Source organism: Phocoena sinus, chromosome 8 (genome assembly GCF_008692025.1).
Source record: "Phocoena sinus isolate mPhoSin1 chromosome 8, mPhoSin1.pri, whole genome shotgun sequence".
In the NCBI taxonomy this organism is placed as follows: Eukaryota; Metazoa; Chordata; class Mammalia; order Artiodactyla; family Phocoenidae; genus Phocoena; species Phocoena sinus.
In genome coordinates this window covers 101901886-101914560 of record NC_045770.1, presented here as the reverse complement: position 1 = coordinate 101914560, position 12675 = coordinate 101901886, and the positions used below count along the sequence as shown (strand labels likewise).

Here is a 12675-nt window from a genome sequence, read left to right as displayed (position 1 = left end):
ATATCTTAATTTTCTTTATTTCCCATCGTCATCTCTCTGTGCTGCTCCTTGGTACATTATTCAGATCTCTTTTCCTCCAGAGGAGATCTGTGTTTGCTCCTTTGGGGAGCTAAGGGCTTACCCGCCTGGGACCATTCCAGCTCCATTTCATGATCCAACTTAATTTAGGAGTTATTTTTGCCCAGAGTTTGTCACCACGTTGCAGTGAATGGCCTCAAATAAGCCACAGCTTCACATGTACTTAGCTCAGTGCTCTGGTTTCAGCTCACTGCCCACCTGCTCAGCCCCTTGCAGCTCTCTTTTACTTCCAAGTCTACACTGTAATGGAATATATTGTGTGCAGGATCTTGTTAGGAAGAAGGTTCCTTCAGATTCTCTAGTCTTTAGTACTGTCAGAAGCAGAAGCTGCAAGATAGGGACTTCCCTGGTGGCGCAGTGGTTAAGAATCCGCCTGCCAATGCAGGGGACATGGGTTCAAGCCCTGGTCTGGGAAGATCCCACATGCTGCAGAGCAATTAAGCCCGTGCGCCACAACTACTGAGCCGCATGCCACAACTACTGAAGCCCATGTGCCTAGAGACCATGCTCCACAACAAGAGAAGCCACCGCAATGTGCACCGCAACGAAGAATAGCCCCTGCTTGCCTCAACTAGAGAAAGCCCAGGCAGCAATGAAGACCCAGTGCAGACAAAACATAAATAAATTAAATACAAAATAAAACAAAACTGCAAGATACTGTTTTTCACCAATCAAGTCAGTAAAAGTTTTAAAAACAATAAAAATCTCAGTGTGTTCAGAGTAGTAAACAAGTCTTCTACATTGGTGACAGGGGTATAAATGGGTACAATCTTCTACAGAAGCAGTTTAGCAATATATAAGAGCCTTAAAAAGGAAGGAGGATATTTTAAATGTTAATTGTGATTGTCTGATGATGGGCTTTATATATGGTTTTTTTTAAGTAGTTTTGAATGTTTTCCAGGAGTCTACATTGTTGTCACATACCTAGTAATTTCTCTTAGTTGACCCTATCATCTAAGGAGGTAAAAGTAACCTGAAGTTTTTTCTATGGAGATTTTTTTTTTTTTTTTTTTTTTTTTTTTTTTATGCGTTACATGGGCCTCTCACTGTTGTGGCCTCTCCCGTTGCGGAGGACAGGCTCCGGACGCGCAGGCTCAGCGGCCACGGCTCACGGGCCCAGCCGCTCCGCGGCATGTGGGATCTTCCCAGACCGGGGCACGAACCCGTGTCCCCTGCATCGGCAGGCGGACTCTCAACCACTGCGCCACCAGGGAAGCCCTCTATGGAGATTTTTATGGCGATATTTGTAGTTGGAAAAATTTATAAACCACTTTTGTTTTATTCACTATGCTATCCCCAACTCTTACAGCAATGCCTGCCACAAAAGGGTGCCCCCAAACTGTTGAATGAATAAATAAGAATGTTTCAGTTTTGTAAACTTGGGTTATGGGCTGTTGAAAGAGTTCCCATCTTGATGTGGGTTCCCATCTACTTTCTTTTCAGTTGATAGTCTGAATTAGTTGGGAACCTAGGAAGAAGTTAGATCATATAAATCAGATTCCTTGCATTTTCATAGTTGGGCCAGCAAGTTCTCACTTTGAGGAAAGAGCTCTATTTAATGGCTCTCCTGAACCCTCTGTGAGAACTTGGTAGAAGCTGAAAAGAAGCTATCACCTTTCCTGAGATAGTAGCCTTTTCCCTTTGGGGTGGCCCAGAGGGCTTCTCTGAGGAGATAGTAGAAAATAAATATCATGGGGTCCAGGTGCTTTTATTTCCTTTAACATTAGAAAATGAACAAAAATAAAGCACGTCGGGCTTCCCTGGGGGCATAGTGGTTGAGTCTGCCTGCCGATGCAGGGGACAGGGGTTCGTGCCCTGGTCGGGGAAGATCCCACATGCCCCGGAGCGGCTGGGCCCGTGAGCCATGGCCGCTGAGCCTGCGCATCCGGGGCGTGTGCTCCACAACGGAAGAGGCCACAACAATGAGAGGCCCTCGTAAAACAAACAACAAAATAAAGCACGTGGATGAATAGTGAAATCTAATGGATTTAAGGGGGAGAGTGAGGGTACAGCAAAGGCCTGGCTTGGGAGAACCTGAGGGGTTGATACTTGATTTTCTGGAAGACCTGTTAATGAAATTCTTTAAAAAGTGAAATTTCTTGAAAGTCTAAGGGAGTAGACTGAATCTCCCAGAATGGCAAGCAGGGTAGGGATGTTCTGCATATTCTGTTCTGGACTAGAGAGGACTTAATACTGCAGAAGGGAAGGAGACAATACAGGTACATGAGAACAGAAACCCGCAAGCAATCTGGTCATTGTCAGAAAGTGTCAGACTCACAGTCTGGGACCCCCGCCCTCGCCCTTTAGCTGGCAAACGTTAGAGCAACTATTCTCCCCTTGGTTGAATAAATCTGTTGGGCTTATTGTTTCCTTTTTCTTGGTCCTGTGAACAGATATTGCCAGTGAATTCAAAGAGCAGTTACAGACACTGATACCATATGTATTAAACCCAGCTAACTTAATGGAAAAGGAGATCAACGGCTCGAAAGTCACCTGTCGGGGGCTATTGGAATATTTTAAGGTAAATGTGGGTTTTAATTATTAAAATGTTTGACCTTTGGTTAAACTGATCTAGGTTATAAACTAACTTGGTTTCAATATTTTAAAGCCTGGGGGAAAATTTCAAGGGGGAGATGGTGAGAGGCGTTTTGAGAGACTCCAGTGTCCTCCCAGGAGTGGGCCACTGGGTGGCAGTATCGGTCTAAGAACCAAATGGATGTTGTTTGTACTCTCTTAGAGGAGTAATTACTGTGGCTAAAGGAAGATTGTTCCTCAAGGAAGATGGTGTGGACAGGAGGTGGTTAGGAAGTTGCTGTGAGTAGGAGGAGACGGCACCTAGATGTGACATGACTACCTCAAGGCGGATGGTCCCTCTGCCCACAGGTAGTGGTGAGGCCAGTGTGCATGGGGAGCCTGGTGGGAGTCCTAGACTTGTGCTGCTTTGAGAATATTTTCAGTTAACTAAAAAATGCTAACATGCACTCAAAGGTGTGCTGTGTTTTTGCTAATTCCTGGGTGTTGATCTAGGTCTTTAGGAAAATGCAATTGTATGGTCACTGTTTGTAAAAATCAAAGTCCAGTTAAATATGACAGAATGGCATTTTTCATAATTGTTTTTATGTTTATATTCTAAGGCATATATTAAAATTTACCAAGGAGAAGATCTGCCTCACCCCAAATCCATGCTTCAGGTAAGCAGTTCTTTGGCATCCTAAATGATATCCTTTGATTACTTGAATTGACCCGTATACAGTAAGCAGAGTCCTTTAAGAAGAGAATGCTGTTGGTCCCCCCCTTTTCATTATGCTGAGGTCCATTCATGTTTAGCACATTTTCCAGCAGTGTGACTCCCTTCCGGTTTTCTTGTCTGTATTCATGCTGGTGAAGTTAGAACAGAACGGCTTCTTGCTGGGCCTGGTCTTCCCCCAAAACATACTGTGGAAAACAGGTTAAACATACCCAGTTCTGTTAGACAAATCATTTTCCTGTTACCTGTTGTCTCTTTTCATAGAACATGTTCAACGTATCTAAATATTTCCTGTTAACTAATCAGGTTTTTAATTTGCAAATAGTTTTATTTCCAACATTTTGATGTTTCCAAGATGTCATCTTGTTAAAACATATAATTTCTGACTTTCATGTGCTGAAGATAAGGCCATTTATTGCCAAATCTTTATTTATTTATTTATTTATTTATTTACTTTTGGCTGCATTGGGTCTTCATTGCTGTGTGCGGGGCTTTCTCTAGTTGCGGTGAGCAGGGGCTACTCTTTGTTGCGGTGCACGGGCTCCTCTTTGCACTGGCTTCTCTTGTGCAGCACGGGCTCTAGGCGCATGGGCTTCAGTAGTTGTGGTGCATGGGCTTAGTAGTTGTGGCTCATGGGCTGTAGAGTGCAGGCTCAGTAGTTGTGGCACATGGGCTTAGTTGCTCTGTGGCATGTGGGATCTTCCCACACCAGGGATCAAACCCATGTCCCCTGCATTGGCAGGTGGATTCTTAACCACTGCGCCACCAGGGAAGCCCCAAATGTTTATTTCTTTAGTAGGATAACATTTTCACAAAGGGAGCTAGAGATCGGGATTGATGTTGTAAAGATAAATTTTTCCTCTTCTTTTCTGAGTTACATCTATTTTTTAACACATAAAATCGAAGCAAAGGAAATACTTTCAGAGGTTTAATTTTATGCTAAAGTATGAGAACATTTTTTGTTCTCTCTCTTATTTATAAGAACATTTTTTGGCAAAAAATTTGGCAGAAAAGGTATATTTTAATTCATAAATTGGGCTATATGGAAAGCTGAAAAACAGAAGAATAATAAAGAGCGGGAATGGGGAATAGGGTGAGAGAAAATTTTTACTTGGTTATTTGTGGGAGAACATTAAAAGAGAAAGGATTTATGGTTTGTGCTTTCATTTCTTAAAAGGCCACTGCTGAAGCCAACAATTTAGCAGCTGCAGCCTCTGCCAAGGACATCTACTATAACAACATGGAAGAGGTAGGTGTGCTGGGCAGTTGTCTTATTCTGAAATACCTATAACTGGGCATGTTGCTGACTTCAGAAGTCCAAACTTGATCCCATTTAGTGTATCTTATGATGATGAGGCAACATTCAGGTCTTCTTGCTTATTGGGGCCTTTTAATTATGGCCCTTTCTAATAAGCAAGGCTTTCTTACAGTGTCACAGCTCTCACTAATCAATATCACCGTGGTTACTAAGTGTGCTTTTCTGAGGAATTGAAACCAGACCTCTATTGGTCTTGGTCATCATTTTAAAGTTAATTTCTAATATCTTAAAATATTCTAAGCTTTTCAGTGTTTTCACTTGTTTTATTTGGCATTTGTTTTTGAAGGGTTCTTCATCCTTCACATTGTGTCTTTATTCTTTTTAGGTTTCTGGGGGAGACAAACCTTATTTGTCTCCAGACATTCTAGAGGAGAAGCACTGTGAATTCAAAGAACTTGCTCTGGACCATTTTAAGAAGACAAAAAAGATGGGTGGGAAGGATTTTAGCCTTCGTTACCAGCAGGAGCTGGAGGAGGAGATCAAGGAACTGTATGAGAACTTCTGCAAGCACAATGGTAGCAAGAATGTCTTCAGCACCTTCCGAACCCCTGCAGTGCTCTTCGCAGGCATTGTGGCTTTGTACATAGCTTCAGGCCTCACTGGCGTTATTGGTCTTGAGGTGGTGGCCCAGCTGTTCAACTGTATGGTTGGCCTGCTGTTAATAGCGCTTCTCACCTGGGGGTACATCAGGTACTCTGGTCAGTACCGTGAGCTGGGCGGTGCTATCGACTCTGGTGCAGCATATGTATTGGAGCAGGTAAGTGGTGCCAGCTGAGCGGCTGACGCTTGATAATGGACAGTACTTGTGCTTATTGTAAAGTATCTCCGTTTGGAAGAGTTCAGTAGTGAAGGAAGGCATGAGAAACTTCCCCTGGCCATTTTTTTTTTTTCTAACAGGCCTTACGTTTTATTATCCTTCTTTAGGATATTAATGTTTATTTGTAATATTTTGTTTCCACGCTTAAAAACTGCTCTTTAGGGCTTCCCTGGTGGCGCAGTGGTTGGGAGTCCGCCTGCCGATGCAGGGGACATGGGTTCGTGTCCCGGTCCGGGAAGATCCCACATGCCGCGGCAGCGGCTGGGCCCGTGAGCCATGGCCGCTGAGCCTGCGCGTCCGGAGCCTGTGCTCCACAACGGGAGAGGCCACAGCAGTGAGAGGCCCGCATATCGCAAAAAAAAAAAAAAAAAAAAAAACTGCTCTTTAGTGCAAAAAAATTTCCAACTTACATATGTTGTGTCCTTCATGGGAAACTTTTAACTGCGTGTTCATCAGACTAATTCCTGTGTGAGTCTCTCCCCCATCCAAGGTTAGTTTGCTTCACTGAAAGTCACAAGCTTTGAAAAATATGAACTTAACAAACTGTTCTATTTTGAGACCTACTAATGGATGGCGTGTCTTTCACTTAAATCATTCAGTAAGCCAGTGGCTTTTGACATTGACATGATCTCTAGGTTTATAGATCCTTGAGACTCAGCTTTCTCTTTCTGAGTAGCAGGAACACATCAGTTAAGTTAGAAGCCTGTGGTAAAGCCAGGAGAGCTGCCCACCCCTTACCTTCCATTCCAGTAAGGTAGCAGAGGCTCAGCTGATGGACTCTCTGGGGAGTTAGCAGCTGCCACAGGGCTCCCCGACCCCTGCATTTTCATTCCCTTATTTTCTATAACATAGTAACAATGTAGACAGAGATTTTCGAAAGTTTGTCTCCAATGGCTTACTCTTTTGATGCTGTGCTGTATTTTATTAACTGACACGTTGAATAAATGGACTTTTGCAGGCCACTTCTCACATTGGTAATTCCACTCAGGCTGCTGTGAGGGATGCAGTTGTTGGGAGACCATCCTTGGATAAAAAAGCTCAGTAGCATCTTAACAAGAGGATCCAACAAGACCCCAGCCAGCCCCTTCTGATTTCTGGGCTTCTGCCATGGCCACAGGTCCAGCTCCCAAGGAACGCAGACCTGGGACCATCTGGAAAGAGCTGAAACACGGCACTAATAAATGAATAGACCTTTCCTGTGGTTTCAGATTCTTAAACACACTTCCATTTCTCTTGGAAGCATTTCTTTTCCTTGCTGGTATAGATCCAAGCCTATGTCTGTCTTCTTATTACTCTCTGCTTTGTGCACTTTATGGGGAAAAAGCTAAAAGAAAAAATGGAAATGCGGTTTTGTCCTTTATGTGCCATTTAGTGCCTTTTAAGGTTGAATCCATGCTTTTGAGGACATAATAGGGAAGGGATTGAGGATAACCACATGAAAGATGCTGTTTTGGTGAATTATCAGTTCTTTCGTACCTTACTCTTTTGAAAAGGATTTTTTTTTAAAGTTTACAAAACTTGCAAAAGCTTCAGAACTAAAGACTGACTAAAAATGATGCCATTACACTTTTAAAGTCTTATAATATTAGAGAATTGTTTTTGCCACATAGTATGGAAAAATTATATCGTATTTAACTCTACCGTACACTGAAATTTAAGGTCTGTTTCCTGACAGGCTGGCAGTTTTGTTAGAACATATTCTTTTTTTTTTTTTTTTTTTGCCTTCGTTCATTCCTATAGCTTCTTTCTAGAAAAGAGACAAATACGGCTTGAGAAACCAGAGCGGCTTGTAATAAAAGGAATGAGCTTTCATACTTTAAGAAAAAAGCTTGAGTTTAAATGAACCATGTGACCTCTGATAAGTCATTTGAACTTGTGCCTTGGTCAGATTCACTGATTGTAGGTTTATATACATATATGTATTATACATAACTCACACACAATTGTCATTTGAGAGTTTTTGTTTTTTAGAGTTCTGTATGAGAACAGAACTTTATCAAGGATTAGAGGAAAGACATTTACCAAACATAACTGCCTTTAACTGGCATCCTATTTCATGTGGTTTAGCAGTAAATCAGGTCTTTATCCACAATGTTTATTTGCATTCTCCTATTCACTGTCTAATATTTTTAATAATGGAGCTAAAACTGTCAGTTTTATTGAATCATCCTTTAACTTTATACATGACTAGTCTGGTAGCTTTAAAATAGCTTTGGCTTAGTAAGGACCAAAGTCCCACCCAAATATGGACATATAATATCTAGAAGTATCTAAGAATTCTTCATTTACCTTGATCATGTGATAAAAAACTTTATCAGTTGCCTTTTCCTTTGGTTTTGTAATGGTGAATTGTTGTGGATTTTAAAACTTCATAAAACTTGCCTGCAGGTATTTATATAAACATTCAGGTATGTGAGCCTTAATTCTTAAGATAATTTAACTTTTGCTGTGGGAGGGAGGGAGGTAGGGAGGTTTAGGCAAATTCTGAGGGTAAATTCTTTATACGTGAAGTATGAATGGAAGGTAGAAACAAGTCTCTTCTAGCATGTAATCTCTGTCAAAGAATATTTCTCTTGACTGTTTTAACACTTTACCACTCAAGTATTTTTACAAGTTCTGAATTAATTCCAAGTGTTTTATGTATTTTTTCATATTTACATACCATCTTGCCCTGAAGTTCTTGCTGTTTTATTCAACTGTGGTTAAATTCTAGAAAAATTCCAGCTTGTCCTAAAAACTGTTTACTTGCATATCAGTGATCCTTAGCTTTATTATCAATAAATTAAAAGCTTAGTTTTGAAATTTTGGTGCATTTTCAGGTGGCCTCTCATCTTCCTGAAGGTTGATACTTATTTGCTAAAGGCCTTACAGATGTTGAGATACTTAGCTTTTATTGCATTTGTATAAGCACATTTATAGATTTCAGAAAAATTGTCTAGAATTATCCTACTTTTAATGGTGAGAAAGGATGCTGTGTTTAAATTTTATTTTAATACTAAAATATTAGATTTTTTAAAATAAAAAATATATGATAATGTATGATTTAATGAAATCTTAGAATTTAGTTACTGTTTAAATCCACCATTTCTGTTTTGATCTTAAAGGAATAACTTTGTTTAATTACCCTGGGGAAACCCTTATTTTTTTGTCTTTATCAGTTAACTTATTCTGCCTCTGGAAATTGTTTATAAAATTTTCTCAGTGAGGATTTTTATGAGTTTCCTTTGGCCTCTTTTTTTTTTTTTTAACAGAAAATTGATGATTTTATATCAGCTTTTCCAATAAAAGGTACATTCTCATTGCTGGCTATAAATAGTCTTGGGGAGGTTTATAACCAGGTTGAAAAGAATGTCTTTTACCCCTTACCTTCCCTCACCGTTAGTTTGTGGGTCAGGGACATTACTTAGGACTAAGTTTTTGCTTGGTGTTTGTTGCTCTGCCACTCCCGCCTTTCCATGCAAGCATTTTTAATTTGCACATTCCTAACAGTATATGGGGCACATTCCTATTAACATATAAAATGTTTTCATAATTTTCTATGAAAATACTTCATTTTAGGAGAGGTTAAATATTGTTAAGTTTTTTGTTTTCCTAATACTTCCAGTTCGCTTCTAAGTAAAAATAATAGAATCAAAATTTTGATTGTTTCACTGAGGTGTGTAGACAAAATGAGGGAAAACTATCATGTATGGTGATAAAACATCCTTAGAGCCATAACCTTATTTTAGCAGTATACCAAGAGATCTGTTTTCCCACAGAGGTTTATATAGTAACAGCTACTTCATACTTGGTAGAGTTGCCTGTGAGTATTGTTTTTGTTTTACCTGGTTTTTCTTTTTTTTCTCTTTCATGAAGTAAAATGCTTTATGCGAACAAACAGACAAACTGCCTTGTACTGGCAGTGCGTTTCTTTAACAGGTCATACCCAGCGTTCCACCTGGCTTATGAAAATGGTGTCTTGGATAGGGTGAGTTTGGATGAGTATGTATGTATGTATGAGTTACAGAGAAATTAAGTAGTTGATTTAAGTCCAGGCAAAAGCGATTAAAAAACAGTTTTATTTTTCCCTAGAGTATTTTTTTTAAATAATGTAAACTTACATGGACATCTGCATAGAACTATTGAAATGTAATTTAGGATTATTTAGGATGGCTGCCATCTAAGGTCGCAAACATGGGCTGCATCATTCTGGCTTACCTTTAGATCCAACAGAATTTTAGTCAAGAATAAGGGCATGATGAAGACGAGCTTCAGTTCCTAAAACACAAACTATTTGTGTAGGTGGTGTTATAAAATGACATTCAAAAGCCCATTTGTAAGAGACCATTTTGCATTTGAATCGTTTTCCTTCTGTTAAGTCCTATTGTAGCTATGTTTTGGATAGTGGTTCTCCTCTACCTTGAAGTGCATAAAACTTACCCCTGGGAGGCATATTTAAAGAAATTCAAATTCCCAGCTTTATACCCAGGGATTGCCTCAGTGTGTCTGGGTCTGGGTTGTGGCCCTGGAATCACCACTTTTAAAAACCGCATCACAGGTGGTTCAGAGACCACAGCGAGAGAGACTGCTCGGAGGGTTGGGAAAGTGCAATTCCGTATTGTCTGGAGGCAAGTGGATGGCTTTTGCCCGAGGTTCAGAATAGGTGGTCTACTGCCAGATACAATCACTGAGAGTTTACAGTGTTCAGAGTAATAAGGATGCCTTTAGTCTAGAGGATTATCTAAGCTCTGTGAAAATGTTTTTCTAAATTAGGAAGTCCTAGTGCCTTCTCTGAGAGATGAATGTACAAGTATCCTATTTACTACCGGGTGTAATTAGGATTTAAAAAAAAAAAAACTATTTTGAAAGTTGTGTTTCTTTAAAAAAAACAAAATTCAGCACTGTGACTTTGAACCTCTAAATCTTTTATGCACAGAAAACCTTAAGCCTAAGTAAAAATGAACAAAAAGGAAGGAGAAGATCATAACTGTGAAAATTAGCCACAAAATAGCCCTTACCAGGGACTTTCAAGATAGATGTAAGGGCAGAAAGATTTTAGAAGAAATTTTTCTTCCTGGGAAAGGCATTTCAGGTGCCAGAACTAAGATTTAAATGTAGTGTTTCATGACCAAGGGAAGGCGGCATTTGATTCCCAAAGTTTCCAATTTCAATGAATAAATGCTATCATGGACTTAAGCCTTAAAGGAGTTAATATTAATTTTGAGCATATATAGAATTTCCTCTCTGACTTCTTTTTCTTCAAAAAAAAAAAAAAAATGTTCAAAGCACTTTCTTTCTCCTAGACCCTTTTTGAATGGCTTTAAAATTTAATATACTTTTTAAAAAGTGCAATGGATTAGATTATGCTATTAGTATATTAAAAGCTTGTTTCTGTTTCTTAGTTTTAAGGTCATTTAATGCAATAAAGATCACAGCACCATGTTACTTGTGTTTCTTCTTTCTCTGTTCTTTAACATGGGAGGATCTGTGAAGTACATTTGGGCTTGGCAAAGCAAATAGGATCTCTAAGGGGATGAAAACTTGGGTCAAAGGCGCAGTGGTCATGCGGTTTGAGTTGAGTCAGCTTTCTCTGTCCTGCAAAACAATACTGAACTAGTATCTTACTAGCATAATGCTGGAGCAAGCTGTGCTGTTGGAGGTATTGGGTAAAATGGAGCTAACTGGTTAATGGTTCCTTGTTGGGAGTGGGGTGAGGTAAAGAAAGCTCTACTGAAAGCTTTCCCTTTCACTGACGACCTTGGAGGCAGTGGGGAAGTTGGTTTGAACTTCTCAAATATTGACTAATCACTTTACATACCCAATTTAGCCCTACAATAAAAAGATTTATTTCCTAGTTTGAAACACACTGGGTGGGGTCAGTAGCCTCCATCCCTCCATCCATCCATCCATCCCTGATCGTACCAGGCTGGGTGTTGCACTGAGTTCGTCGCCGTTTAGTAGGGAAGGGGCAAACTCACAAGTAGATGAGATACGAAGAGTATGGGGGGTGATGATTCCTCCATCAGCGTAGGCTCGGGGGAAGGAAGGACCAGGGTGGGAAAAGTGGTCATGTGGGGTGGGGGGAGAGACGTCAAGCAAACTGTGGCTTGTCTTTGGTGCATTGGCATTGTTGCCTTTGATGACCATAAACAGTTTGCCAAAGATAAGTCCAACTCTAACTAGCTTAATAACTAAAAAAATAGAATTGTAACTAGGAAAAAGTTTCTTATAATTGGCTGTCTAGAAGTTAAGCTAGCATGAGGCCCTGGAAGAACTCAAATGTTAACAGGACTATTATCTCCTGTATGCAGTGGCTACATTATTTGCTCTTGCAGATAGATCTCCATGCTGCCGGGGAGGGCAGGAACACATGGCTCCAGGCTTATATCATCTTTTAAGTCCCCAGAGGAAAGAGGCTTTTTGACCCACTGCCTATTCAAAAATGTGTATTTATGTGTATATATATATACACACACACCCCTCCATCCTAGAGGAAGATTCTGACTGGTCTCTGGCTTGGGTCATATGCTCCTTCCAGGGCCACTGCCTAACCTGAGGGCTGGGGCATGATAACCAGCCATATGTAGGTCACATGTGTCCCTACTCAGGGTGATGGGGGTACTGTGATTGGCGGCTCCACCAGAACTACATGGAGTCACCAGATGAGAGACTGCTGGACAAAAACGAATGTCCACTGCAGTTTTCAGTTCCCCAGACTGGCCATTTAACAAGCTAGTGGAATGAGAGCCTGCAACATCTCGGGAATGTGCTTTTAAGGGGAAATAGACGTGGTGATGCGCATTTATGCAGTGGAAGCTCTTCAGGGCCTCTCGAGGGGTTTATTCTCACCTCTTCAGTAGGGTTTGAGGGGTTGCAGGGATAGGCAATTCACAAGGAAGTTATACTTCGCTTTCCTTTCACAAAAGCCTGATTTTTCCAGCCAGGACCAACTGTCAAAATTGGTATATTCACAAAGCCTGCCCAGAGTGGCCTGGATACACGTGAAAAGCCTGCATTCGCTTGGCCGATGGAGCACCTTTCCCCTGAGGGGTGCTCCAGGTTTGAGTTGCTGTTAAGCGTCAGAGCCCTCATGTTATCATGAAATGCTCGTGCTATGGATTCTGCTCCCTTAGATGCGGTTTGCTGCCCACTCTTCCTACCCCTCCCTTTCCTCTTGGCCTGGCCTTGATACTCGTACCCGCCCCCCACCTGCTCAGAATCCCCACAGGGTCTCTT

The 12675-nt window shown here is 40.8% G+C and overlaps 1 protein-coding gene across 3 annotated transcripts in view; it reads left to right on the top strand.

Annotated features, from left to right (window-relative positions):
• The window catches only part of ATL3 (atlastin GTPase 3), a 51902-nt gene extending 41018 nt beyond the window's left edge, over positions 1 to 10884 (top strand). For all 3 annotated transcript variants that reach the window (XM_032639577.1, XM_032639578.1, XM_032639579.1), the window contains 5 exons: positions 2472 to 2599; positions 3213 to 3269; positions 4503 to 4574; positions 4969 to 5400; positions 6419 to 10884. In XM_032639577.1, the coding sequence (XP_032495468.1) occupies positions 2472 to 2599; positions 3213 to 3269; positions 4503 to 4574; positions 4969 to 5400; positions 6419 to 6505 (776 nt within the window). In that variant the 3' untranslated portion in view covers positions 6506 to 10884. The remainder of the gene's footprint in view (positions 1 to 2471; positions 2600 to 3212; positions 3270 to 4502; positions 4575 to 4968; positions 5401 to 6418) is intronic.
• Positions 10885 to 12675: the final 1791 nt, after the last annotated feature.